The sequence below is a fragment of the Lontra canadensis genome, unplaced genomic scaffold (assembly GCF_010015895.1).
Source record: "Lontra canadensis isolate GAN:19392208 unplaced genomic scaffold, GSC_riverotter_1.0 scaffold9, whole genome shotgun sequence".
Classification (NCBI taxonomy): Eukaryota; Metazoa; Chordata; class Mammalia; order Carnivora; family Mustelidae; genus Lontra; species Lontra canadensis.
Genome location: NW_022631003.1, coordinates 31,816,645 through 31,844,124, shown reverse-complemented (window position 1 = coordinate 31,844,124; position 27,480 = coordinate 31,816,645). Strand labels below are relative to the sequence as shown.

At 41.2% G+C, this 27,480-nt stretch overlaps 1 protein-coding gene across 4 annotated transcripts in view; it reads left to right on the top strand.

Moving 5' to 3' along the window:
• The window catches only part of SSPN (sarcospan), a 104,057-nt gene extending 83,497 nt beyond the window's left edge, over nucleotides 1–20,560 (top strand). For 2 of the 4 annotated variants that reach the window (XM_032855218.1, XM_032855217.1), the window contains 2 exons: nucleotides 14,123–14,209; nucleotides 20,095–20,560. In XM_032855218.1, the coding sequence (XP_032711109.1) occupies nucleotides 14,123–14,209; nucleotides 20,095–20,460 (453 nt within the window). In that variant the 3' untranslated portion in view covers nucleotides 20,461–20,560. Of the gene's footprint in view, nucleotides 1–6,013; nucleotides 6,036–13,857; nucleotides 13,866–14,122; nucleotides 14,210–20,094 lie in introns of those variants that run through there. The other 2 variants (XM_032855220.1, XM_032855219.1) reach the window with 2 other exon arrangements.
• The last annotated feature ends 6,920 nt before the right edge of the window (nucleotides 20,561–27,480 follow it).

Genomic DNA, 27,480 nt, shown 5'->3' with positions numbered 1-27,480 from the left:
CCCACAGCATCAAATTAGAATTTCCACCAATCTACAACTTGTCAGCATTAGTTACTGTCAGGCAATTTACATTTTTGCCCATCTTGTTTATCATGTTTTATGTTTTTCTGATCACTAGAGGAGTTGAACATGTTTTAATGTTTACTGGCCATTTTATTTGTTTTCTAACATTCATTTACAAATATTTTCTATGAGTTGTTTGTCTCTTACTCATTGATTTATAGGATTTCTTATCTTTGTTATTTAACCTTTGTGATTTGAGCTACTGCTCAAATAGTACGATACCTTTCATCCTTACTCATGGTGCCTTTGTTGCAAATAAGATTTAATTTTAACATATTTATATTTAACAATCTTTTTTATGGTGGGTGCTTTGATAGATTTTAAAGAAATCTCTTCCTACGCCAAGTCATAAAGATACTTTTCTAGATTGTGTTCCCAAAATGCTGAAGGTTTGCTTTTGTATTTTTACCTTTAATCTATGTATTCTAACTTTTTGTGTATGAGGTGAAGTAGTGTCTCATTTTTCTCCTACAAATTATTGTTTTAGTACTATGTAATGAATAATTGGTCCTTTCTATACTTAACAGCTACTTCCATTTATCATCTACCAGCTTTCCATATTGGATCTGAGGATTGTGTCTGTGAATCTCATTAGTTTCATCATTTTATTTGTCCTTCACTGTGCTGATACCATAGTGTTTCAATGAACAGCACTGATATGCTCCTTGTGATGAAGATGGCAGCATAGCAGCTCTCTTCCACCCTTCCCCACTCCCATCTTGTTCTTTTTCCAAATTCCCTTGGTAAGACTTAGCCATGTTCCCTGTTGTCTATATTTTAGAACTGGCTTTTGAGGTCTTAAGAAAAGTACTTTTGGTATTTTCATTTAATTTATACTTTATATACATGAGCAAAGATTCTCTCTTCATTTACCTGATGCTCTACAGTTTAGCTACAAGGTGTCCAAATGTAGATTTGCTTTCTACTTTTCCTACTGGGGACTTGTTATGTCTCCTGAACCTAAGATTTTTGTGTTTTTACCAATTCTGAAAAAATTTCAGAATATTTTAAATATTTGAAAAAATTTATTTTTTATTTAGTTTTTTTCAAATACCATCTCTTTCTTCAGTCTCTCCGCTTCTGAAGCTACTGTCAAAGGTATGGACCTCCTTATTTCATCTTCCCTGTTTCTCATCCTCTCCACTGTGTCATATCTATTATTTTGAATTATTTCCTCAGTTCTATCTTCTAGTTCATTGTTCCCGATTTCAGTTGAGTTGAACCTTTCTATTGCATAGAGTTTTTCATTCCAGTGGTTTTTTTTTCCTTTCTAGAACTTCTATGTTTACTGATGTTTTCTTTTTTTAAAATATCCCTAATGTTTCTTAAAGTGCCCTGTTTTTTATTCATATTTTCTATTTCTTCTTCCATGGCTTCAATTATTTTGGATGTACTTTTTTTTAAGAGGCTCTATTCTTTAGTTCCATTATTTGAAATTCACAAGCTTTAATTCTTGGAGAGTGTGTGTGTATAATAAAATATAAAAAAATATTCAAAAAATAATATTTATCTAAAAATAATAATCAAAATAATAATACTCATCATCTAAAAAAGAATCAAAATACTAATCATCCCTAACAAGTTAACAATTTCTTAATAGGATCAAATCAGTGTTCAAATATCCTGGATTAACTCATGGATATTTCTTCACAGTTTGTCAGAATCAGATCCCAATAAGATCTATACCTGAGTTCATATATTTCTTATGTTTCCTTTACTCAAAGATTTACCCTTTCTCTCTTCTTTCTATCAAAGCACACTCGGTCTCCCACTCTTTCTCTCCCTCCCTCCCTTGTCCCCCCTTCTCTTCCTCTTTCTCTCCTCTTCACAATTTTTTGTTGAAAAAAATCAGGGTTTTTTGTGGGGTTTTTTGTTTGTTTGTTTGTTTGTTTGTTTGTTTTTTAGGACTACTTTCTCAAAACCACCTCCACTCACCCCCATCAACTAAGACAGAACACTTGTCTTGATGACTTCCAGCGCTAGTGGGTTCATTATTGTCTTGCCATGTAAGGGTGTAGCCATTTGTGGGGCCTAGCTTTATGCCATGATCTTAGCTCCATCGCTTAGCCAATAGAAGCTCAGAGCATTTTAAAGTATTTTATAGCTAGAAGGGTTTCATAACAGTTAGTCCTTACTATTATGCAGAAATAAAACCTCTCGATGTTTTAAAAAATCTTGTTTGGATCAACTTGCAGGTTTCTTTACCTCTCTGAGTCACAATTTTCTATAAGATGGAGTAATATTTTTTGCTCATGGCATTGTTTCAGGGAATAAATGAGCTTAATATATGCAAAGTGGGTAATGCAAAAAAAGGTACCCTTTCTGGGTAGAGGAGATTCTTGAGCAGGGTTTGAAGAATGAATAATGCTGGATTCAAAGTAGCTGAAGGGGGAGTACTATACCAGGAGGATAAAAAAGTAGAAGGATGTTTTAGGTAAAAGACACAATTCATGTCCTAAGCTCAATTTTCATCCACAACCAACTTTATTACTTCACAGTTCTATTGCTTGTGTTCATTCAGTTTTTTTGAGGATGTAATGGCAAAAATTCCCAGTAGTTACTATCAAATATGAACCTTAATATAGACACACAGATCTGTTATAATATTAAAATAAGACCCAAACCAAAAGGATTCTGCTTGAATGTCTCCATGATAAGTCATGCATTAGGATAGTTGTTGGATTTTTCTTGTGTTTTCTGAGTTGACACAATGCTCAGTTGTGAGATTCATTGGTTTCAAATGAGCTATTTGCAGTAATCTTGAGGCAAGGTTTTTGGAACTTATGAATTGCAGCAACTTCGTGCTGGCACATTTCTCAAAGATCTCCCTAGCTTTCCAGCCTTGCTTTGGCAGGGACATCAAGAAAAGCACACTATATCCACAGGATTTGGGGGATTCAGGCTCCCTTCATCCAGCTGCTGGTCACGAATTCCAACTCCTTTTCAACAGTTCCATCAGGGTAGTTTTCTATTATCTTTTAAAACAAAAATGAGGTACAAGTGAACATCTGCAAAGCACAATGTGTGCTGAGAAATAAGGCAGTCACTTGACAAGCACATTTCCTTCCCACTCTTTCTGTGCTGGTACAACAGATCTGGCTGAACCACACAGTGATGAAATTACAGTGCAACATTGGCTGAGAAAATTAAAATTAAAAGTGTATGTAATACAAAGGTATGCAAAGATATATAATACATGTAAATATATATATACTTCTGGTTATCAGATTGTTTGAAATCATGATAAAAGCCAACACTTTGAATTAGAAAGGACATAACCTACCATGGGAAAAGCTTTCAGCCTGGTATGTAAGTGCTCCTTAATATTCTCTCCTCCACCCTTCCACCTCCTCCTCCTCCTCCTTCTTCTTTAAATTTTTATTTATTTATGAGAGAGAGAGAGCACACAGGGGGATGGGGCAGAGGGAGAAAGAGAATCTCCAGCAGACACCCCAGTGAATACAGACCCTGAGGTGGGCTCCAGGCAGGGCTTGACCCCAGGACCCCAAGACTCTGAGATCATGACCTGAGGAGAAATCAAGTGTCAGGCACAACTGACTGAGCCAGCGAGGTGCCTCATTACTCCTTACTTCTTTACCAACCAATCAGAGCTTTAATCCCAACAGAACAGGTGACTCTATCTCATTGTTGATGATTACATGAGCAATAATGTCCTTAGGAATTGCCTCATCACTTCTTAGAAATCTTGTGTTTACAATGTATTTTCCAAAGAAATCTGGGTTGAGCCAAGTTCTAGGTGATAGACCTTCTCTGTGTTTCAACTTAATTCATTATCACATTAAATTATTTATTTTGCATACCACATTTGGAGAGTCCATACATTTACAGTAATTCAGATATGGACCTGTCAGGGATCAACTCCTCAGTCAAAAGGATAATCATGATAATGAAGGCGAGAAAAAGACTGAGAGGATATTATAGATGGTCTAAACTCAGGTGTGACAGAGCAAGTGTCATTTCTCTTTAGACTCTGAAAAGAAATCATTTTCTGTGATAGAATTGCTTATCCAGAATTGCCTTTTCATGGAGAGATTTTGACCTCAATCTCTACCAGCTTCTTTTAAAAATAATCTCTTGGCTTGTCTTTGCAAAGCAAATATTATAAATTGTACTCCCAGCCCCCATAGGAGGCTGGGAAAATGTATAGATGAGGAAATGTGCTCTAACCCCACCTCCTCCCAGGCCAAGTAATGTTCTTGAATGAAGAGAATTTTTCTGCACTAATATTGTCCGTTGGCAATTTTTACTCTAAGGAAAAAACAAAAGTAAAAAGAGTGAAACAGTGAAGCTCTGGGATTGTAGATTCCTAAGGCAAATGAAAAGGCTCTGAATCAGGGTGCCTGGGTGGCTCAGGCGATAAGCATCTGCCTGTAGCTCAGGTCATGATCCCAGGGTTCTAGGATCGAGCCCCACTTCGGCTCCCTGATTGGCGGGAAGTCTGCTTCTCCCTCTCCCACTCCCCCTGCTTGTGTTCCCTCTCTCTGTCTCTCTCTGTGTCAAATAAATAAATAAAATCTTAAAAAAAAAAAAAAAAGAAAGAAAGAAAGAAAGAAAAGGCTCTGAATCTCTTCCTGATAATGTGATAAGACAAAACTCTCTTTAGCAAAAGTTGCTAGACATAAAAGTTGTTGTTTAGTTGCTATAGTTTTGTTTATAGTGGAAAAGAAGCTACTACTTTGCTTTGGGTTTAATAGAAACCAAGAAAAATGTTTCCTTTTTTTTTTTTTCAAATTTGTAATTAATGATCTGGGCTTTAATGCCTGTGCATTAATATTTGTAGCATTTAGAAACAGATAGTTACAGTTTTGTCTTGCATCTCGTTGTTCAATTCTGTCATAAGCTCTTCATTTCATTTAGTTACATGCCTATTGCTTTTGGAATTTCCCATTAATACCTGTGCACTATGTTTGGCTAAAACAATTATATGTTTTTAAAAAGTAATATTAATCTTTGATCTATCTGCTCTGGACAGAAAATATTTGTAGCTGAACAGCATTTTTTTTTTCAGAAATTAAATACTTGTCCTTGTAAAACCATAATAGTGTCATCAGAGAAACATAAAGCTTGCATAGTTACCAAGATTGGCATTTCCTGGGTAGTAGAGAATAAATAGTTTGAAGCAGAAACAAAAAGAAGCAAAGAAAGAATTGTATAACACTTAGGTGTTTACAAACTATTTATGTCAGCAATACTGGGAAGGTTTTTGAGAAGTGAGCCCTTGCTATGAAAGCAAAAGTAGCCCAAGTCATTAAATGAATGGATTTATTTATTCATTTGACATATGTGCTGGATACTCTGTGACATCCTTTATATATTCTGTCTCCTATAGTCCTTACAGCCATTTTTGAAGTAGGCATTGTTGGTCCTCTCACAGGTGATGGAACTGAGGCTTGAAGAGGTTAACTTGTCCAAGACAAAAAGCTAGAATGTGGTGGAGGTGGGTTTTGAACCCCAATCTGTCAGATTCATAGCTAAGATATATTGCCTCCATCTCTGTCTTTAGGCATGCAGCCCATTTTGCTGAAAACTTTAGTTACCTCTGTTGACTCTTATCTGGGGCATGTGTGTGTTATCTTTTATGGAGCCTGTTAGGTCTCAGATAACTTATAGTGCGTCCGTGTTGTTGAAATAACAGAAACAGCAAGGCTCTCCTAAGAAACAACTGTGAGTCCACCATCTTTTTAAAGGGGTTGCTGGGCATTAACAGTTCAGTGTTTGAGGGGGGAATGTATCGCCTTGAGGATTTATTGTTTGTATTTCGCTCATGTTTGTCGGAAAAAGAAGCAATGATGTGAAGTCCTATGTTCTCCATGGCTCTTCTTAACAAATGACATAGACTCAGGTCTCCCAGTTTATTCGTCTGTGGTCTGCCTGTCCACTTTGAAGCATCGGGGAGTGCTTTTGGTCTCTTCTCTTTACTAAGGTATCTCCAGACCCTCAAAGAGTACCTGGTGAGTAGTAGGTACAAATGAATACTTGTTAAATGAACAGAATGATAGAGGGCTACATTTATATGTATTATACATTTTAGCTCAAATTTAAGAGAGAGTTATATTGGCACAGTTTGAGGTCCTATGAGATGGGGAAAAAAAAAATAAAACCTACTCCAATTGCAGGTGCGTTATTTATGATCCCGAGCACAAATGATAAAGTATTATTTTCTCTCTGTTGCACACGAAGAGACTGAGTCTTAAAGATGACATCACCTTCCCCAGCCTGGACAGTCATTTGCCTCTCAAAGACTGTTGTGCACACCATGCGTCAGGAGTGGTGCTGGGCTCCTTTCAGCACAGGAGAGGAGCAGAGGCGGAAATGTTCTCCAGATCTCTGCAGCTTCCATTTCACTCACAGTGAAGTCCAGATTCTGCCTTGGAGGTGACCAGGCTGTGTGATGGTTAAGAGCCATGTTCTGGACTCTTGGTGCCACTCTCAGCTCTGTATTTGCTCTGTGACCTTAAGCATAAAAGCTTTCTGAGGCTGAGTTGCCTTATCTATGAAATGGGGCTAATAATAGTGTCTACTTGATAGGTTTTCATGAAGACCCAATGGGATAATTTACCTAGAATGCTTGATTTTAATGCCTGGCACATAAAAGTCCTGAAAATTGGCCTTAAAATGTCTAAACACCTAGACTTGATAATTCGTTTTTCTTATGTAAATATAAAGATCATGGCAAATATCCCCCGTATCAGCTAATACAAAGTAGAGTGTGTGCTATTTGTCATGAGACAGTACATATATTATCAATTTTTTTTTTTTTTTAAGATTTTACTTATTTGTCAGAGAGAGAGAGCACAGGCAGGCAGAATGGCAGACAGAGGCAGAGGGAGAAACAGGCTCCCCGCTGAGCAAGGAGCCCGATGTGGGGACTTGATCCCAGGACGCTGGGATCATGACCTGAGCTGAAGGCATCCACTTAACCGACTAAGCCACTCAGGCGTCCCTTTGTTATAAATTTTAAACATAGTTAACTTGGTAATACATCTGTGAGCCCCTCAGTATGCTCGAAGTTTGGCCTACTCTAATAAACATATAAGTGACTTACAATACTGATAATAATTACTACCAATTACTCTACAGCTATTTCTTATGCATGCTTGTAGGCACCTTATTTACATTAGCATTGCTCTTTGAATAAACTACCAAAAGAAGGCATTATTGTCTTTATTTCATAGTTAAGGAAACTGAGGCTAAGAAGAGTAAATAACTTTGTCCAAGATCATTAGGTAGAAAAATAATAGAGTCAAGCATCAGCTGTAGCCCACAGGTCCCCCCTGTGCAGCACTTAATCATAGTTTCCTACTTGATTTTAACACAACTAAAGAACAGTTACCACTTGTTGAATGAACTGTTAATTAATGTTTCATACTTTTGAGAGTTATTTTCATCTTTCTTTCCTCATCTGATTAAGAGTATTTTTGAGTCCTTTTATCTTGCTTTTACCCAAAAATGTAATTTAAAATAATAACTAATAATAATAATGATGATGATAACCTTATAACTCTAGCAAATTTAAGTCCCATTTAACACCAAAAAACTTTATTGTCTTTAAAAAAATAATACATGGGAGGGAAAAAACCCACAGTTGATTCACTGCCCCTTACGTTTAGGAAAGATGAAGGGTTCTGATGAGTGAACAGTAAGGAGGGGTTTGTGCGAGCTGCTATTGACTGTTCATTTTCCCTCTCAGCCCAGACGGATCAAATGGCATTACCCACGGCAATTAATTTTCCTGTGCCTCAGTCCTTCAGCAAAGCAGGGATTAAACTATGAATTTCCAAAGAGCAAAGAGGGTATCTTACTCTTCTTTCTAGTCCCAGCATCTACCTCAGTGAAGGTTGTTGAGCTAAATGCAGTGGGAAGTAATGCCAAGATGAGGGTGAAAGTTAAGAGCAAGATCTGAAAGATGACATCGTACCAGTTCTGACTCCATTTCTGCAAACTGGGAGATGACTATTGGGCTTTCTCTCCAGGTCTCTCCCTTGCATCTTTATAGTTGATGCCGCAGGCTGGTTTCCTGGATTCCAAAGAACTAGGACATAGTAATGCGCCGAGCTTTCTTCTTTAGTTGCAGACTAATCCCACTTGGTTACCAGATGCTGCTGTAAGAGAAGAGACTCAGAGGCAGAGTGGGGTCGAGGTACAGGGGTGTGCTCTGGGGCTTGTGCCCATCTCTTCCCAACTGCATGCTCAGTGACTTTACATTGATAGCAGTGAAGGATTTTTTTTCCCTCTAGAGTTAAGGGTTCCTGCAGTAGGAAAGACTATAAATTTCTTTATGAGGAAACTATTGTTATTATATCTCATTATTATTTGTAATAAACAAGTGTTTTGTAGGAAACTCCACTTGTCAGCGTATCACTCCAGATCCCAGTCTTTCAGATAAACCCGATATCAGGGGTTGGCATGTAGAAGACTGTTTTTAGCTTAAGCTAGTGGTTCTCAAAGTGTTGTTTGGGGACTAGCAGCATTGCCCAGTAATTTGTCAAAAATGCAAATTTTTGGTCTCCACCCCAGACCAATTGGATCAGAAAGTCTGGGGATGCCAGTTTTTACCATGTCCAATACCAAGCATTTCTGACACACTGGCTTGGACTTTGTCTTACCATAAGGCCTTGGCAATGAGAATCTGGTAAAAATGCTGAAGTTATGCCAAAATAGCCTCTCCCATCCTTCTGAAATCTTGATTCAATAAAAATTCCTTATTAGATCCTCATGAAATGTTCTTTTATGTATTATTTAAATCTCTGATATACTATGTGTTAATCAACAATTTTCCAGAGTGAGACTGCATTCAGTCAACAGAGTGCTGTCTTTATCATTTGTTGAAAATATTTCTAATATTCTACCTTAAATCCTATTAAACAGATGAAAATCCACAGAAATTCTCTTAAGAAACATCCAGAGAAATACTTAACAGTTCTGCTATGTCTCTCATTGATCAATTCTCTGTGCAAACATGAGAAGAGAGCTCGTCTTGTTACTATACTGACTGAATATAAAGGTGAAAGTTGATTAACTTACAGAAAGAGAGTCACATTTCAGGTACACAAATGAAAGGGCTGGGGTGGAAGGAGGAGAGAGACTTTGAAAGGCATTTGACAGGGGAAGGTCGTATTCCCCAGGTAGGCCTGTCAAGCAGCTCTGTCGACAACAAAAAGAAGAAAACAAATAAATTGGAGGTTGTGTGAATGTTGCAAGACCAGAATATAAATCTGTAGGACATGGAGAGAAGTAAATATCAGTAATTCACATTCTCACAAGGTGTTTTAGGCTGGTATCTTCTAGCTATGCGAGAATGAAAAGGAAAAAAAAAAAGTAATACATAGGTAGAATCTCCCAGACGTTGGTCTGGCATTCACCTTTGATGCATAATGCTGACCCTTCAAAACACCATGGCAGGCACATCAAGGCCTACTGATGGAAACAAAGACAATGTATGACAAGACTCAAGACTCCTACATCTAGAAATGGATCTAACACTCAGAGAACATTTCATCCCTGTCTAACTCTAACTCACCAGAGAGAATGCAGCCTTCACTCTGAGCAGACAAAGAATGTCTTTAGACAGAAGGTGGAATGTAGGACTTGGGTTTTATTTTGATGCTAACAAACTGTAGAAACATGCATCTAAAAATTGATTGAAGATGATAGTAGTCATCTTTTTTCCCATTTAAAAAAAAAAAACAACAACAAACCATCCCAAGCTTGTGTTATCCGTCTGTACATGAACTAAATCTTCCCAGGCTCTTAAAGCCCACCTGTCCTTTCCCTAGTGCCACCCCGTTCTTGTTTGGCTGTCTATGCAGTGACACCACCTGTCCACCCCAGACCTGGGTGTCTGGTCCAACGAAAGCCTTCTTGAAAACCTTACCTAACTGCTTTTTTTCCTGTTCCATGGGCCTCACCTCACTGAATCTAATGGAAGCTCTGGCCCAGAATCCAGGAATGTTGTCCAGAGAGACCTGGTGGGTCTCGCTGCTCATTAACATGAGCTCCTCCTCCCTGCTTGGGAAGTCAGAAGACCCTGTCTTCCTGGGGTGTCTGTGGCCTGCCAGCTCAGGAAACAAGACCCTTCGTCTGGCATGAGAAGTCTGGATTCCTCCCCATGGCCATAAAGCCTTCAGTTTTAAGTTTCAATAAATACTAGTCTTCTCAAAGGTGCTAAACAGCAATAAACTGTCTGATAAAGAAGTATTGCTCTACCACGTAAATCTGTAGGTGAGAAAAAGAAGGTCCCCCCTCCTGGAGCCTCCTGAGCCCTGGCAGAAGGCTAAGAAATGAAAGGGTGTTGAATGTATTCAGGTTTTATAACAAAGACCCTAGACAAAGGCCTAAAAGCAAAATCCCCAACTCCAAAAGGCTTATCAGTTTCATAATATTTAGACATGTTTTGATGTACCATGAAAAGTGTAAGAAGTCTGTATGAGATGATTTCTGCTCAAAAGAATCAGAAGTTTTTCATTAACTGGGCCACTTCCTTGGCTCTTTTCTGTTTTCACTAGACTCTCTCTGGATGGTCTCACATTTCTGATGGTTTCAGTGACTTCACGTGTATACTGATGATTAACCAGTGCTCGTCTCCCACTCAGACCTCCTTCCTGAGCTCGAGGCCTATGCGGCTGAGCCTTGAATCCCTGGGGGCAGCATCATTTTCCACTCCCATTCTGCTCTTCCTCTTGTGTCTCCCTAAATGTCAGCGCCATCGCCCTGGCAGCTCAAGTCACATCACCGTGAAGCACCTTCCTGGCCCCTCCCGCCCCTACAGCCTTCATCTCAGAGCCCAAGGATTTGGTTTCCCTCCTGTGGCTTCAGCAGACCCACAGTCTCTCCCGCTGCTAGCTGTGCTAGCTGAGCTCAGGCAGTCACCTTCCTCCACGGATGCATCAGGCCTTCTTGGCTGCTCTTCCCTTCCCAGTCCGCCTTCACAGCCAGAAGGACCATTCTAAAACGCAGTGCAGGTCGTACCATTCCATGGCACCAAACATCCTCGATGGAAACAAAAGTCGTTTGTGACCCACCTCCCGTCCATCTCTGTAAACACATCTTTCACTGTTTCTTCTTTCGTCTTCTGTACTGGGGCTATGGGAGTCCTAGAATGTTTACTCTGCCTTTCTCCATGCTTTTGTTCCTACCAGTGTGTCCTCTACTCTTCCTCACATCCCTCTCCCAACTGATAACTGCCTAGCCTTCAAAACCCATCACCCTTCAGGAAGTGTCCCCAAGGTGCCTTTGGATTGATCACCCTTCCTGGGTCTTACAGCAGATGAGGTCCTAGTTACTTAGTGGTAGTCTAACTTCATTGTCGTCTCTTTCCCCACTGCACTGGCAGAGAGCTGTCTGAAGTCTGAGGCTATGTCTTCTCAGCTGTCAATTCCCAGAGCCATGCCCAGGGCCTGGCTAGTGTATGTCCTCAAAACAGTTTTGTTGGTCGACTAAGAGAAATGCCCAAGAATGAGGTTATATGTTCCTTTGCACCTTCTTGATGGAAACTGGCCTAAATTAAGGCTCCAAAGAAGTAGATACTACTATAGGGGAAAAATTCATTCAAGGAAGACAAACAGAATCAGATTTTAAGATGTGGGTCAGTTAGGCCTGATGATTGGAATGTGTCTTTCATGAAGGCAAAGAGGAGAGTCTTGGCAAGTGCCAACTTTACAGCAGCCTCTGGGGCCAAAGACAGTTATATGGGAGAGAGCTGGACCCTGGGCACTTTCAGACAGACATGAACAGGAGTGTATGGGCACATGTTTAGGGACTTAACACTCTGCAGAGAAGCAAGTTGAGAAACCTCCATCTGGTTTGTTGCCAATAAACAAACAAACAAAAAAAGGAGGTCTTTTTTCTATTGTTTCAGTGCTATAAATTCTTAATGTGAAAATACATAATAAGCCTCTCCAGGCCTGATCAAACTTATACCTCAATTAGATCATTTTAAAAAATAAATTTTGAGAAAGAAATCCATCCCTGACTTGGGAATGTCCACCATGTTGTGGGCTGCCCATGTAACTTCAGGGTCATTACTTCGGCACCTGCTAGTGCTTTGACCAAAAAGCTGCCTCCCTGGGTCCTACCTACTCTGTTTTCCACCCAGTTCTCTCCAACCTGGGTCATACTCATGCATTTTCATGCTGTATCTCTCCCCTGGGAATGTCACTGTTAAGTTATCAGCCATCCTAATGATGGAAAAGCCTGTACTAAAAGGAGGCTTCGCTTTTGGCTTCACAGCCCAGTAGAAACCCAAACAACTCTCAACTTGGGAACCTATGAGGCCACAAGCAACTTATTGATTATGTTCAGGGAAGAATAGGATAGAAGCATTACCTTCAAATGCTATGTTGGCATGGTAAATAAACAGCTCTCCTCCCCTGAGGTGTAAAGCTAGCCCTAGGGGTAGAAATGATCACCAAACCAGTCATTTACTGACCTGCTAGGTGACACTCAGCTACACTTCCAACATCTGTCTCTAGGAAACTTGTGCTTATCAGAAAATACAATTCTGTTGCTTTTGGTTTCTGTCCTGAAGTAGAACTTAGCAACATTTTGATCTTTCCAAAATTAAGTGTGAATAGATACATTTGATAAGAAAACTCTAAATCACATTTATGAAACTCTAATGCAGTAAAAAAAGAGAAAAATCTGGTTTGACAAAACAGTTGAGTATCTTTTTCTCTCAAAGTTGTCATTCCTTCTCCCAGCCTTCTCCTTCCCTTTGTGGGTGCTCAGACATGGGGGGATCACTTCCTTTCTCTCCCTGGCCACTGTCCTCCTGTCAGTCATGCTGTAGCCACGATGTGCAGATTCTACTGGACTATACCTTTCCTTCTGCCTCTTTCTCTGACTTTGTCTGCATCATCTCAGCTCTGGCCCACCTGATAGATTAATTTTGCTTTGATTAGTAAAATGATATCCCGGCATTCTCATCGCCAACCCACCCAACACCACTGCTCATCTTTCTGAAACGTGTCTCGAATCATGTCATTTGTCTGGTCAAAGAATTTTAAGGAAGTCCCATTACTCCCTAAATTAATCCTACATCCCTGGATTTTTTTTTTTAACTATGTTTTTAAAAGTTTTTATTTATTTATTTGAGAGAGAGACAGTGAGAGAGAGCATGAGAGAGGAGGAGGTCAGAAGGAGAAGCAGACTCCTCATGGAGCTGGGAGCCCAATATGGGGCTCTGTCCCAGGACTCCAGGATCATGACCTGAGCTAGAGGCAGTTGCTTAACCAACTGAGCCACCCAGGCACCGCCCCCCGCGCCCCCCTGCCCCGGATTTTTAACTGACCGTTCTGCTCTATATTTTGTTATTTCAACTACAGTTATATATTGGCTACTCTTCCCCCACAATTGGCGCCAGCCTAGCTCTGTGCGATTGCTTGGGCTGTTCACCCAAACTACCTCGTATGAGTGCTGGTTTCATTATTTACTAGCTTTGTACTTCTGTTTCCTCATTTCTAATATGAGGATCATAAGCACCTACTTCCTCAGGTTTTGTGATGATTGCACAAGGAAATCCGTACAAAGCCCTTCGAAGATCACCAGCATAAAGTCAGTAGTCAGTAAACGTCCATGATCATTATCGTGATTATCATCATCCCTTTCAAGGACCATTTCAAATCCACCTCTTTAGTGAAGTCTTTTTAAATTGCCCGACTCAATGTTATTTTTCCCTCTTTTTGTACTTCTCTGAATGGCATTCGCCATATATAGCCCTGCCTTAGAATAGTGCCTGCACTTATCTCGGCCTCAACTGGACTCTACCCTTGCTGAGGATCATTGTGTACTCTAAAGAACCTCGGACAGCACCTGACACATCAAAAGGGCTTAATAAATACCAGGTCAATTGAAAGAAATTGATTTTACTATTTTAAAAAGGCTGTTCCTCAAGCCGAGAAAGGAAGAACACAGACAGATAAGTAAATGAAATGAGCACCTCGATAACAAGGCTGTTACTGGGGAAAGACGCGGAGATTGATGTCATGAGAATGCACGACTGTCCCTGATAACACCCTTTCGTCCCTGTCCTCCCTTGCAGGTCTGCTTAGTGGCCTATCTTGGTTTGTTTATGCTTTGTGTCTCATATCAAGTTGACGAAAGGACATGGATCCAGTTTGCTATGAAAGTAAGTTGTCATTTTTCTTTCTCTTTTATCATCACATAGGAAAAAACCCTACAAGTACAAAATAAAAGAATGCTTTTTAAGGGGTTGCATATCAGATTATTCTAGAAATTGCATTTTTACACAGGCCAAAAAAATGTTTTAGGAGCGCATTCCTCCAGAACCCAAAGGTAATGCTGATTTTTTTTAAAGTCTTAATTTCCATGCACTAGGTTGGCTCAGAGCATATGAAATCTGTCCTTCAGTGCCCTTATAAGGAATATTGAAAATTCATCAGTTCAGCAAAATACTTGGCCAGGGAAAAGGTGTCTCTATTAGTTCCTACTTCCATATCTTGGGGGTTTTTTAGAATATTTTAATAACGAGGCAGTCTAAGTGTATTTCCTCTTGTAGGTGGGATCACTGAGACAGAAAAAGTACATTGGGTGCATCCAAATGATCTGTGCCAAGAGTCTGAGGGTAAAGGGGGGGTGGATAGGATTTGCATGGTTTGACAATTGTGTGTGTCTTTCCCATGCATGTATTTTTTTTTCTTCCATTAAAGATGGTGCATTTGGTTGAACCAATTCAAGTACACAGCATTTTCACTACACAGTAAAATCTGCTCTAGAGGGAAACAGAGACACACCCTTTTAGAGTTTAGGGAGATAAACACCCAACTCAGCAATCAGAGCTAGTAGAAATCAAATTCTTACATTTTCTTTCAACTATTTGTAGCAGAGAACAAAACGGTTTCTGTACTGTTAGTTTGTTGAGGGTTTTGTGTATGTGTGCGTGCTTGTGTGTGTGTGTCCATTCATACTGTTTACTTTTCTTTTGTAAGAAAACACATAACTGGATACTTCTTTGTTCAAACAAGAAAACAGCACACAAGAGTAAGTCAGCTCTTATTTAGAAATTAAGAAGATGCAGAAAAGATATTTTGTATTCTAGTATAATTGAAATGGTTGACATAAAAAAGCAAAATGCTTATATGTATGTGTATTTAAATCGTGTTGTAAAAGAGTAATTAATGGAATAAAAATGTTCACATTATTTTAAACAGCCAAAATAAGCTGGCTCCCCAAAATGTATGGTATCATTCTACAGAATAAAAAAAAAAATAGCTTAGTGCAGAGAAAAAAATAGTTATCTTTGAGTGGTGGGAAGACAACTGCAGTTTGTAGTCTTTTGCTCTAATTTTGTAATGTTCTCCAATAGATCTAACTTTTCTAATTAAACAAAATAAGGGATTCTATTTTTAAAAAACGGATAGAATTTCATGGATATGCCTACATTTGGAAATTTTACTTTTTCTGAGGGTGTTTCTTAAAAGAAGGCCAGGTAGAGCAGACATCAGTCCATGTTTACTTTTTTTGTAGAGGTCTGACTAAACACAGCAAAGTTTAGTGATGATTAAAAAAAAAAAAAAAGCCAGAAAGCCTAGTAAGAAGTGCCCTGTTAAATTACAGGAACCTCTTTCACTAGGGTAAAAAGTGTTCTCTGCTAGGTTCATCAGCTTATGTGAAATACCCTCGTTTCCCCTCCAGATGACCCAGCAGAAGCACCCGAATCAGCTTCAGGGAGACCCCGGAAGCCACCTCAACACCTGCACTTAAAATAAGGAGCAAGGACAAAAATAAAATAAAATAAAATAAAATAAAATAAAATAAAGAAGTCAGTGCCAATGTCGGCCAGGCTGAGAATTCCCCGCTAGGAAGATCTCATTAGCTACCTTTTTTCCCCCCACCTGTGACAGACATTGACAAATACGGAGGCACTTTTCCCTTCTCCTGAATGTGACCTTTAATGATGCTTGCTGCCAGCTCTCTAAGGTGCCCGCTATATTATCTTCAGGTCTGAAAGGAGCTTCAGTCAATCTCCAGGGTTTCCAAAGGCACAACAAGTTACAGCCGACTTTCCTTGTGCCTCCACATCATTGCAAGGTGCGGGGGGCGGGGGGTTACGAAATGCATCTTGGTGAGGTGCTTCTCACTAGCATAACCGCATTTTCGTGCCTGCTTGTTGATGCCCTGGCCTGAGCTTCGTTGCAGATCCCCCACCCCCACCCCCGCTGTTGTTAGAGACCCAGATGGCCGGGGCGGTCGCTCAGGGGGATCACCCCTGCTCTCTGCAGCCTGAGCACGCGCGCACGCAGACACCGCTCCCTCCCTCTCCGAGCCAACAGCCACGGACTTGTTCCATCTCCCGCGACCACTGGCCTCCCGGCGACACCGCTGGCGCGCTCCTTCCCTCTCCTCGGGCCCTGCCGGCGGCCTTGGCGGGCCCCTCGGGGCCTGGGCTTGGGCCTCCTGCCTTTCCTCGTGGCCCCGTCTTCTCGGGGCTCACCTGGCCGATTTTCAGAAACGTGTGCGGGTGTCGTGCTTGGCGGCCCTCCCGGGCTCATTCCCCGCGAGAATTTTTGAGGCGCGGTCGCCGCGTGCCCCCGGGCAGAAGGCCCCCGGGCTGCCGCCGCTCCCGCTGCTGCGGCCTCCCGGCTCCGGCCGCTGGGGAGGGTCATTAAATCGAAGCTGCGCCGCCCTGCTCCCCGAGTCTGGAGCGCTGAGGCTGGCCGGGTACCCATCAGAGGCCGCGAGCGAGCGGAGCGCGCCGGGCGCCGCTGTTACATAAGCGCGGGGGCCTCCGCACACCCCCCACCCCGCGGACCCCCACCCTTTCCCACCCCCGGGTTCGGGCGCCAGACACGCGGGGCGACGCGGGCAAGACAGATGCGTCCCGGCCCCGCTTCTATCGGGATGTATTTGCTCGCATTCCCAAGGTCATCGCCCACACTTTCATGGGTAGTTTATTCGTGCCGTGTAGGTAACACAAGCCACTCGATTTTAAATTACAGATTCTCACCCAGAAGCTTGTTGCTGTCAGCTGAAGTAAAAGCAATGGTAGCTGTAGCGCAGGCAGAGGTAGCCCCCAGGCTTGGGGGCGATCAAATATGTATGCGTGTCTTACACGGATAAGAAATTTGATTCTGTGGCTCCCGCCTGTTGACTGGGCCTGATGCTTTCACAGGGTGGGAGAAGCAGAGTCGCAGCCGGTGAGAGACACCCCGATGGAAATGCATGCACCTTCCAAGGGCTGAGTGGCTTGGCTTTTGTTTGTGCTCTCTCTGGCTTCTAGCATCTTAAAGATGCTCAATTAAGATTGAGCAAGCCCTGTGTGTGTGTGTGTGAGAGAGAGAGAGAGAGAGAGTTTATATCCTTTCTATGAGCCAAGTATGCCTGTTACTCCCATGTGACAGAGAATAAAACAAAGCCAGTAGACTTGATATCCTAAGAGTCTGGAGAACTGGCAGCTCTCTCCATCTCTAGTAATTTGTTTATGGATTTCACAAATGCTTAAGTAGTGCTAGTTTGTACTAGACGCAGTTCTAAACCCTTGGCAAATATCAGCTCTTTGGGTGCTTATAATAACCAAGGCTTAAAGGTGATCATCATCCCATACTTAAAGGTGAAGAAATGTAGGTACACATGGGATTGATTAGTTTGCCCTAGGTCCAGAGCTAAGAAGGGGAGAATCAGGATTCCAATGTGGGCAGTCTGGCTCCCCTGTTTGTACTCCTGCCCATCGCTCTGCTGTGCACTTGGTAAATGTCTCAGGCAAATCTTTTGATATCTAAACCAAAAGGTGATCTTTTAAAAATAGGCAAAATTCTCATTTCAGCAAATGGATTTCTGTGATTACGAGCGAATCCTCGTCTTGCAACCATCCGAATTATTTGCAGATTGAGAAGAGGGATTATTGTCATTGCTTTAAGATATTGTCCCACTGAATGTTACAGAGATCTACTGAGGATGTATGTGTGTGTTGGAGGTAGGAGGGTTATTGCAAGACCTCCTCAGTTCCATCCATTGATGGCAAGAAAATGTGCAGACAAAACTCCAGTTGGGGCCATTCTACTAAGCAGATGACTCTCAGGTGGGAAATTATCCCTTTAATTTGGGCCTTCCCGGCTGGTAAAGGCACCAATGTATCCACATCCCCAAAGCAAATAGTTCCCAGTTCCATGCTGCCTGCACTGGAAACACGGCTCTGGTGGGCACACTTTAATCTGGCTCTTGGTATCAGGTGTTTGAAGTCAATCATCAGACCAAAAGATTTCAGAACCACCTAGAATATTTCATATATTCTGCCCCGGTGGTCCCACAAAAATAAACTCATACTCTTTAGCCTGAGCACTACCGTGTTTGCAGAAAGCATGGCCACTGAAAATTTAGGGAGAGGATGAGTTCAATAGCACATATTTAATCTTTCCTTTTTAAATTTTTAATGGTTCCCATTAGTATTTATCTGCTTCTCTTTCTCCAAGGGAGACTAGACATGTTGCATAGAAGTTCTCCTTGTTGTGTCCCTGAGATAGAAGATATTGCAATAAACTGTTTCACAGATGAAACAAGTGGGTTCCAACTGACAATTCTTCAAGTGATTGAAGAGGAAGGGTAGTGTGCATGTTTACGATATATTTGATGAGAAAAATCCGGAGAAGCCGGGCTTCTCCTTGGTTGTGCAGCCGTGCTAAGGCAAGATGGTTTAGCCAGTGGGTTCCACTCCCCTCCCGTGCCCTCAGTCAAGCTTTCAGGCAAACCAGACTCATGATTAGGGCATCAGCACACATGCACACACACAAGAAAGAAAAAAAAATACATTTTTAAGTATTCCGTGTTTAAGACTTGAAAGCACTTGAATTTGTCACCATGTGGAGAATCACTCGGAGGACTTTGGAACCCATGTTTTATAATCTGAGTTATGTGTTTTTATTTTAAATGACAGATCGCTGGAAGTGGAGAGAGTGCATAATCTTTTCAGAGCTACTTTAATCTGAACCTGGACATGAGTAGAATTAATCTTACTTTGAGGAGTTCACCTTCACCAGAACTGCTCTATGAGCAGCTTTTAACTATGGAATGCAAGTCTCACACAAAGAACTGGGCTCAAGGGCACCAGTCCCAACAGCTGGGTACTCTGTTCCTTATCTAGACCCTCAGCAGGTGGGACCACAAAGAGAAATGTTTCCAGTAGGTCAGTGCACTCCCAGGAACATTTCTTGTTCTATAAAATGCTTTAAATGGTGACCGTGTCAATAAACACTCTCAATTTTTGATCAACGCATTTCAGGTGTAAGCTAAATGTCCTCTTCAGGGGTTCCATGGTTCTTTAGCAGCAGAGTTTAGCTCTTGAACCAGACTTTTCCATCACAAGGCTGTCACATAGGCCAATGGTGTTCAGAATCTCTTGGCAGCTATAAAGGGCCATTTGGGGTTTATTTTTATGCTCAGGAACTACCTGGTTATAGGTGATGAAGCTGACATCCATTCAGTCATCTACCTTCTGGAACCATAATTTTTTTCCAGCAACCTCTCACTGGGGATCCTGACATTCCTGGACACAGGTTGGCAATCACTATATTGAACACCGCTGTTTTTATTAATCCGCATTGCCAGTTGGTCAATCACGGCCACTTCTGGCCAACACAGTGTTTCCATTGCATATCTGTTCTTTACTTCCCAGTCTTTTTGCAGTCTTCAGGTGAGCAGTATTTGAGGTCCAGAAACAGTCACAGCCTGCCTTTCAGGGACAGCTCTCATGTTTGGGAGTCATCTAAACAGGCTGCTACATCCAGAAACATCCCACAATCAAGCCAACATTGTTGGCTCAATCTATGAAAAGCACCCAACATCCATAAGGCAAATCAACATAGAATCAGGGCTTAAGGACTGATCACAATTAAATCAAATTCCTCTGCCTTGGGGACTCTGTTTCTGAGGCGAAAACAACCCCTCCCTCAGGACCTTCCTGATGAGAGAAGAGAAAGACCAGCTTTGATGCATTAGCTTTGTCACGAGTCATCCCGTGTTCTTTGGTAACTGGAAGGGTTCTGTTCTGCTTTCTCGCAGCTGTTGTACTTTCTGCTGAGTGCCGTGGGCCTGACAGTCTGCGTGCTGGCCGTGGCCTTTGCTGCCCACCACTACTCGCAGCTCGCCCGGTTTTCCTGCGGAACGGCTCTCGACGCCTGCCACTGCAAGGTGCCCTCCGAGGAGCCCCTCAGCAGGACCTTTGTGTACAGGGATGTGACGGACTGCACCAGCATCACGGGCACTTTCAAACTGTTCTTGCTCATCCAGATGATTCTTAACTTGCTCTGTGGCCTTGTGTGCTTGCTGGCCTGCTTTGTGATGTGGAAACACAGGTACCAGGTTTTTTACGTGGGGGTCAGAATGTGCTCCCTCAGGGCTTCTGAAGGTCAGCAGCAAAAGGTCTAACATTCTTGCTCACGGGTGGGAGACAAAGCAGCCCACTGCCGAGCTGAGGTCAAAAAAGAGAAAGGGAAGGAAGAAAGAAAGAGAGAGGAGGGAAAAAAAAGAAAACCAAAAGAAAAAAAAAAAACTTTTGACAGTAACTAATAGTCACTGTTCTAAATAAATATTTTTGTATTTTTCAGGAAATAAAAGCATCTCTTCAGGTTTCCATAATATTTTTAAAAACTCTTACAGGGAAATTAACATCCAAACTGACTTTGGGACATTAAAAGAACATGGAACAGGGGAAGATGGCATGTCTATCTTTGCCGTCTGGAGTTTATCCCTCCTATAGCTGTCCCCCGCTTCCTGAAAGTTGAGCAGTCCCATGAAAACTTTTGTAAGCCGAAATGGTGTAAAGGGAGAGGCTGTTCTGTAGAAGCAAAAAAATCTTCAGCTTTCTTTCAGTTAGCAGAAATGGATGCTCATCTAGATAGTTTCGGAGAGTGGGGAAAACCTGTCCTCATTTTATTCCTCATTTGTATAATCTTCTTTCCTGCAAGTTCAGTTTATAGTGTGAATTGGCATTTCAGGCCCACGTTGTAAATTTTGCCGTCTTTTCCAGAACCTTCCGCCTCCCTCCATGATCTGCCCTAAGTCTCGGAGAAAGGCAGGGGTGGGGGAGGAGAGCTGAACAGCCAGGTTGAGCCTCTCTATTTTCGCTGGTGGAGATGTCTTCAAGGCATGAAACAGCTTGAAGGAGCAGAGAAGAGGAAGAGACTTCGCAAAGGCGCGATAATTATAAACACCTGGGCTGGGCGGAGGCCCTTTTCTCCTCAGCTCCCTGAGTTTGGCTCCACAAATGGATCCCTTGCTAAATGCTTTGGATGATTGTCTGCTTCTCAATAATTGAAAGTTGGTGGTAGTTGTCTTCTTAATGATGTAGAAGGCTCAAAAATAATTACATTATGCTTCTGTTCTATCATCTAAAACAAATCATTAAAACTAATTTCTACCTAATTGTTAATTATAATTATGCTCCGAAGCCTACTTAATGAGCCCTGGCTGTTCTTACGTAGTAGCACCATCAGAGAAATTACTCTCACAAGAGAGGAGGCTTAAAGATTCTTTCTTATGAAAGCCAAGCTTGACAAGGGAGAAGAGAATTTTTTATTAATAGCTCAGGTTAAAAATACTCATTTAAACAAAAGCAAGAGCATTTGTAATGAGCGATGTTTGTACAAATAGCACATTTGTGATACGTTGTGGAGTATCTCTCTTGGCAGCTAAGTCCTTTTGAGGAAGACTGGGGATGGCCATGCGTTCCATTCATAAAAGTGTATCTGATATGTAATCCTACTATTGACTTGTAACCACAGTTCCCCCGGAGACTTCAACTCCTGTTTTGAAGTCCTGACTTAAGCATCTGCCCGTTGACTTGGAAGGTAGTTTTTATTTTGTTCTTTTTTTAAGTTACCACGACTTAAAAAAAAAAAAAAAAAGGCACAAGTACCCTATGGTGGGAATCTTTTCTCTCTTATTATCAAGTTCTGAACAATATCCATGTTTTAAGGACAGAGCTCAGAATGCAAATTCATGCAGCATAAATGTTATCAAGATCTTTCTCTACTAGCATGCTCTAGTGAAATCAGAGATTCAAGATAATAATGGAGATGAATTTGCCTCTCCACATTGCCTATTGATAGACTCCACTAGTCATGAAATTCAAACCTAAAAGAAAAGCATTTTCTTGTTTGCCTTAGAAGATAGTCAAACAATCCCATTGATTGCGACAGTAGTGTCAATTTCTGCACAATATAAATATCCAAGTAAAGAGAAAAACGTTAAGTCAGTTGGAGGATTGTAAACAGCTTTTACGTTCTCCAGATAAAACACCTGATTAACAGATGTGAAAACCTTTTTTATGTATTGACTCGCTTTAAAAATGGCCTTCCTGCACAAGACCTCAGGCCAAGAATTCACATTGGAGGGCTTAGTGGATAAGACTCTGGCGCGGAGGTTTGATCACACACAAAAACTACAGCATCCTGATGACGACCTGATAAATACTCTGTGCGCTGTTAAAAAAACAATACCAGTAACTGCATGCATTCTGATCTGGACAGTTTCCTACGTAAGGAAGAAAATGGCTGCTTATCTGAAATATTATAGCTGTCCTGTAGAGTGAGAAACTCGTGATTTAATGCTGATCACTATGAATAGGGCACCACTGGAAGCACACCCTGATTTCTTTCAACAATTTTTTGTAGCAAACACTACAGGTCTTATATTAGAAAATTAAAATTCTTCACCAAGGTGCTCGGTGCTTTACACATGATTCACAGGGTATTTCAAAGGGTAGAATAACTTTAGCTTATGTGCTTTCTTTTTCTAAATGATGCTACCAGACAGGATTGACATAAGTTTGATAATAATCAGGATACATATATCCTGATTATTACATAATTACATTATATATATGTGTATACCAGGCAGGATTGACATAAGTTTGATAATAATCAGGATATATATATCCTGATTATTACATTATTACATTATATATGTGTGTATATACATATGTAATGTATATTACATTATATATGTATATGTATACACATATATATAATGTAATATACACATATGTGTATACACATATATAACATGTATATGTGTGTATATACATATATACATGTTATATATGTGTATATATATGTGTATATAATGTATATATATATGTGTATATACACACATATATATACACACATATATAATGTAATATACACTACATATGTATATACATATATATATAATGTAATAATGTAATAATCAGGATATATTAAAATCCCCAGTACATACATATATATGTACTGGGGAATTTTGCTATTACGTAATTAAATCATTCTTAAATCCCTAAAAGAGGGAAAAAAATAGTCATAAGTGAAAGAAGGAACAAATAAATAAAACAGGAAAAAAAACCAAGAAAGGAGTCCCCTGCTGTGAACTGAGTATTGATATGTGTAAGAAATGTGTTACATGAATAACAAACTGCTTTGCGCTGGATTTAAAGTATTTTGAGGTTGTGTTTTGCAAATATTGAAGTTATAATAACGGCAACAGAAAAGGAACAGATACACAGCTTTACACTTAGCAAAATGTTACATTTGAAATCTGACAAGGAGCCAAGATGGTGACTGTCTCTTCTAAACCATAAAACAGTAAGATTTGCGCAATCCTCCTCTTCTTCCACCTCCTTCGGGAGAATTAAATGAATCAAGACTTTGGAAAGAGGGGAAACTGCCAGGACTTGGCAGTACTTGAAATAGGAGGAATACAGCAGCCTAAATGTACAGACTTTGTAACCGAGCCCACTCTATGGGTATGTGCCTTCACGTGACCGCCGCCATCTGTGCCTCCCTCACTCTGTCCAAATCTGTGGAGGCAGCTCCTTGGAGCCAAGCCTAAAAATATAGCTATGTCGGGCCCTAGAAACTGTAGTCAAGTAACAGGCCTGACTCTGTGCCCCCCTCTTTGAATTAAACGTCTATATGATCTCTTTGGAGGGGTTTCCAGCTGCAATGGCAGTGGGTTCCAAGAGTGAGGACCAGTGCTATGTGTGTTCTCTATTCACAGCTGGGACATCAGAATCTCTAAATACTCTTGTACTTCCCTTCTTGCATGCTTTGTATCTGGAATATGTTTATAGATTGTTAGTAAAGGGTGGGGTAGAGGGTATCCAAGGAAGGTTCTGGAGGACAAGGTGGGGCAGTCATTGAATCAGGAGCAAACTTCCAAGTTGCCCTGGAAAACCGGTGCTATCCTGTCACAAAGCCCACCTTTCCATTTTCTCGGGACTGCCTGTGAACTATTGCTGGGTCGCCATTAACTTCCATCAGTTGTGCTGGCTATCCGTTTTTACCAGACTCTGAGAACTCTGTCCTGTTTCTGAATGGATACGGAGTCTTCAGGGCAGCGTTAAAAAGAGCTGCTGCCAAATATATTGACTCCCGGTGCGAACATTTGTTTGGCTGAAGGCTCAGTGTTTCAGCCTGTGAAATGGATACCTTGATTCTTCTCTTCTGGTTTTCTAGTATTTTATTATCTCGAATGATTGTCCCCTTCAAGAATATTGGTCTGCCTTCTGTTGTTGTGATTGCATTTTTCTGGCATTGATGAAACGGTGACTAGAAAACATAGTGCTTTCCACAGGTTTGAGGTGGTCGTTTTTCAAGGGGATGCACATATGCAGATTTTCTTTATTAATAAAATTTTCATAATCTCTGCAAACACCTTGTTTGGATGTGTTTTGAAGGATGTTACACATGAACTTGTATACATAAAATCTCTCAGATGAGTGTTTGCTTCAAAAATTTGGTTTTGGGGGACTCCTGGGTGGCTCAGTGGGTTAAAGCCTCTCCCTTTGGCTCAGGTCATGATCCCAGGGTCCTGGGATCGAGCCCCACATCGGGCTCTCTGCTTGGCAGGGAGCCTGCTTCTCCTTCTCCCCTCTCTGAAAAAAAAAAAAAAAATTGGTTTTGGGGTGGATGAGAACTGGTATTCATTTTGACTTCGTTGTTCCAGTGTCTATCTCTGTTTTGGTACATGGCACCCACCGGGGAAGTCAAGGTTATAAATGCTCCCTGGGGCCGGAGAGAGCCAGAGCTGAAAAACATCTTGCAGAAAATACTCAGAATGCTGATTCTTAATTTATGTCTGTTAATGTCAAGTAAAGCTTGGCCTAGAGAATGGAATACAAGTTTGAGTGCCACATGTTCAGTCATATCCTACATTTAATTATACAGAAAAATGGACAGCCTAATTCCATTTCAAATCTGAATGTAAGGACTGCTTCTTACAAACTCTGAGGCAATTTAAATAGTTGATGATACCATACAATGCAGTAGTTCTTCCTGTTTATTTGAGTTAGAAAAGCTTGTAGAATGGGAAGAGACTGTTATCATGATTCAGGATACACTCTCTGAGCTGGACTTCCCATCCTTAGTGTTAGGGCTGCAGGTCCTGGGGTGGAAATCTGACGGCTGTTTTCTGGCTGCATGACTTTTGACAAACTGTTTCATGTTTAGCTTCCCCATTTGCAGAGTGGAGAAAAACATAACATGGGGAAAGTTAAATGAAATAGCACTTAGCAAAGTGACTGGCTCAGAGAGAGCTTAAAAAACATCTGGTTGATTCCATCCTTAGCTAAGTTCTGCATAGCCCTATGCCACTTCTCCTGTCCCCACATCCAACTAGAAACATAGCTCTGCTTTGCTGTCCCCTTCTGTGACTCCCTTTTCATAATCCAGGAACATTATCAAAGGGGTTGCCAACAGAAATTCTGCTTTAAAATAAGATAGTGTCAACTCTTATTGGTGATAGTGCACGGAATTATGTGCTGGTTGGATCCCTATTTGTTGGTTTGCACAGCTGGATGTTTCCCAAATGTGGCCATCTTCTCTCAGTTCTTCTCTCAGGGAGAAGGAGAAACTGAGACATTTCTCCTGATTTTCATGTCACTTCGAATTTAGTTTCATAGAAGTGTGCTTAACCCCAACATTTTACAATGAAACTTTATTGGGTTTTCATACATTATCAGCCATCTGTATTTTAGATTGTGATGTACAACCCCTCATTTATTTAAAAAACCAACTACCAACCACCTTTGGTATGCTTGACCCTGTGGGTCACCGATTCTCATTCAAGAATCATAAAAAGGTCTATTTTTCAGCATAGTCAGCAAATACCACCTAGAGCTTTATTCTCCAAGTTGGATATGAGAACACTCATATGAATGTTTATAAATTTGTGGCAAGTTATTGAAATCATACAGTCAGAAATCTTTCTCCCTTGATAGAGTCTATCTCTTTGTAATTTATAATAAATTGTTATAAATTATTTTTTTTCATTTCACAGATTCATCCTCTACAAGTTAGTCTTTCTGAAGTACAGGACCAGTGTTGGCTATTTTACTTTTTTTTTTTTTTTAATATTTAATTTATTTATTTGACAGAAATCACAACTAGGCAGAGAGGCAGGCAGAGAGAGAGGGGGAAGGAGGCTCCCTGCGGAGCAGAGATCCCGATGCAGGGCTCGATCCCAGGACCCCGGGATCATGACCTGAGCCGAAGGCAGAAGCTTTAACCCACTGAGCCACCCAGGCGCCCCTATTTTACTTTTTAAAATGCAGATCATAGGCAAGTAAAAATGAAACTCACGTGTAGGGATGCCCGCATGAAGACAACCACTTATTCTTTATTTCTTTCCAACACATATTTATATATGTTTATTGATCCCTTCCAAAGCATGGGTTCTTAGAGGAAGTCTTTTTTGTTTTTGTTTGTTTGGGAAGGTCATCAGAAAGATCCTTTCATCCAAGGGATGTGGGACATAGAGTCATCTGTTATTCTTGGGGAGAAGCAGATATTAAGGCCATAATCCAAAATGCACAAATTTCAGCTGAGATATGAAGTCTTGGTATTTAATAAGGCTCTCAGGCTGGCTCAGGGGGGATGCGGAGGCCTGGAGAGTCATCTGTGGCCCCTGTGCTGGGCTAGTCTCTTTCATGCAGACCCCTGCTGGAGAAGGAGGCGGAGGCTTCCGAGAGGGGCCTGGCCCTACCTGCCGCTTCCAGGAATTGTGGAGGCGCCTTGGTTAATGCCCAATGAGGGAGCTGAACAGTGAGATGTCCATGGGCAGTTCCGGGGTCTCTGAACCTGGAGATTGAGACCGACGCCTCTCTCTGGGTAGGGTGCTCTGCTTCTTATGGCTTTCTGTCCAGTCCCCCTGTGTTGTCCTTGACTGAGCAGTTATAACTATGGGGAGCAAGGGGCTGACTCACAAGGACCACAGGGGGCCGTGGCACTTCTGAGCAGAGAAGATGCCCATCATCTCATGCAATCCACTCCCAGCAGATCTCTCTATATCTTTCTAGGCAGGTGACCCAGAGAAGGTCTGAAAGTGGAGTGCTGGCCACAGTGAATTATCTGAGACAGAAGAAATAGAATCTGAAAATTCTGTGATTAAAGTTGTCACTAGCCTCAGTGGATT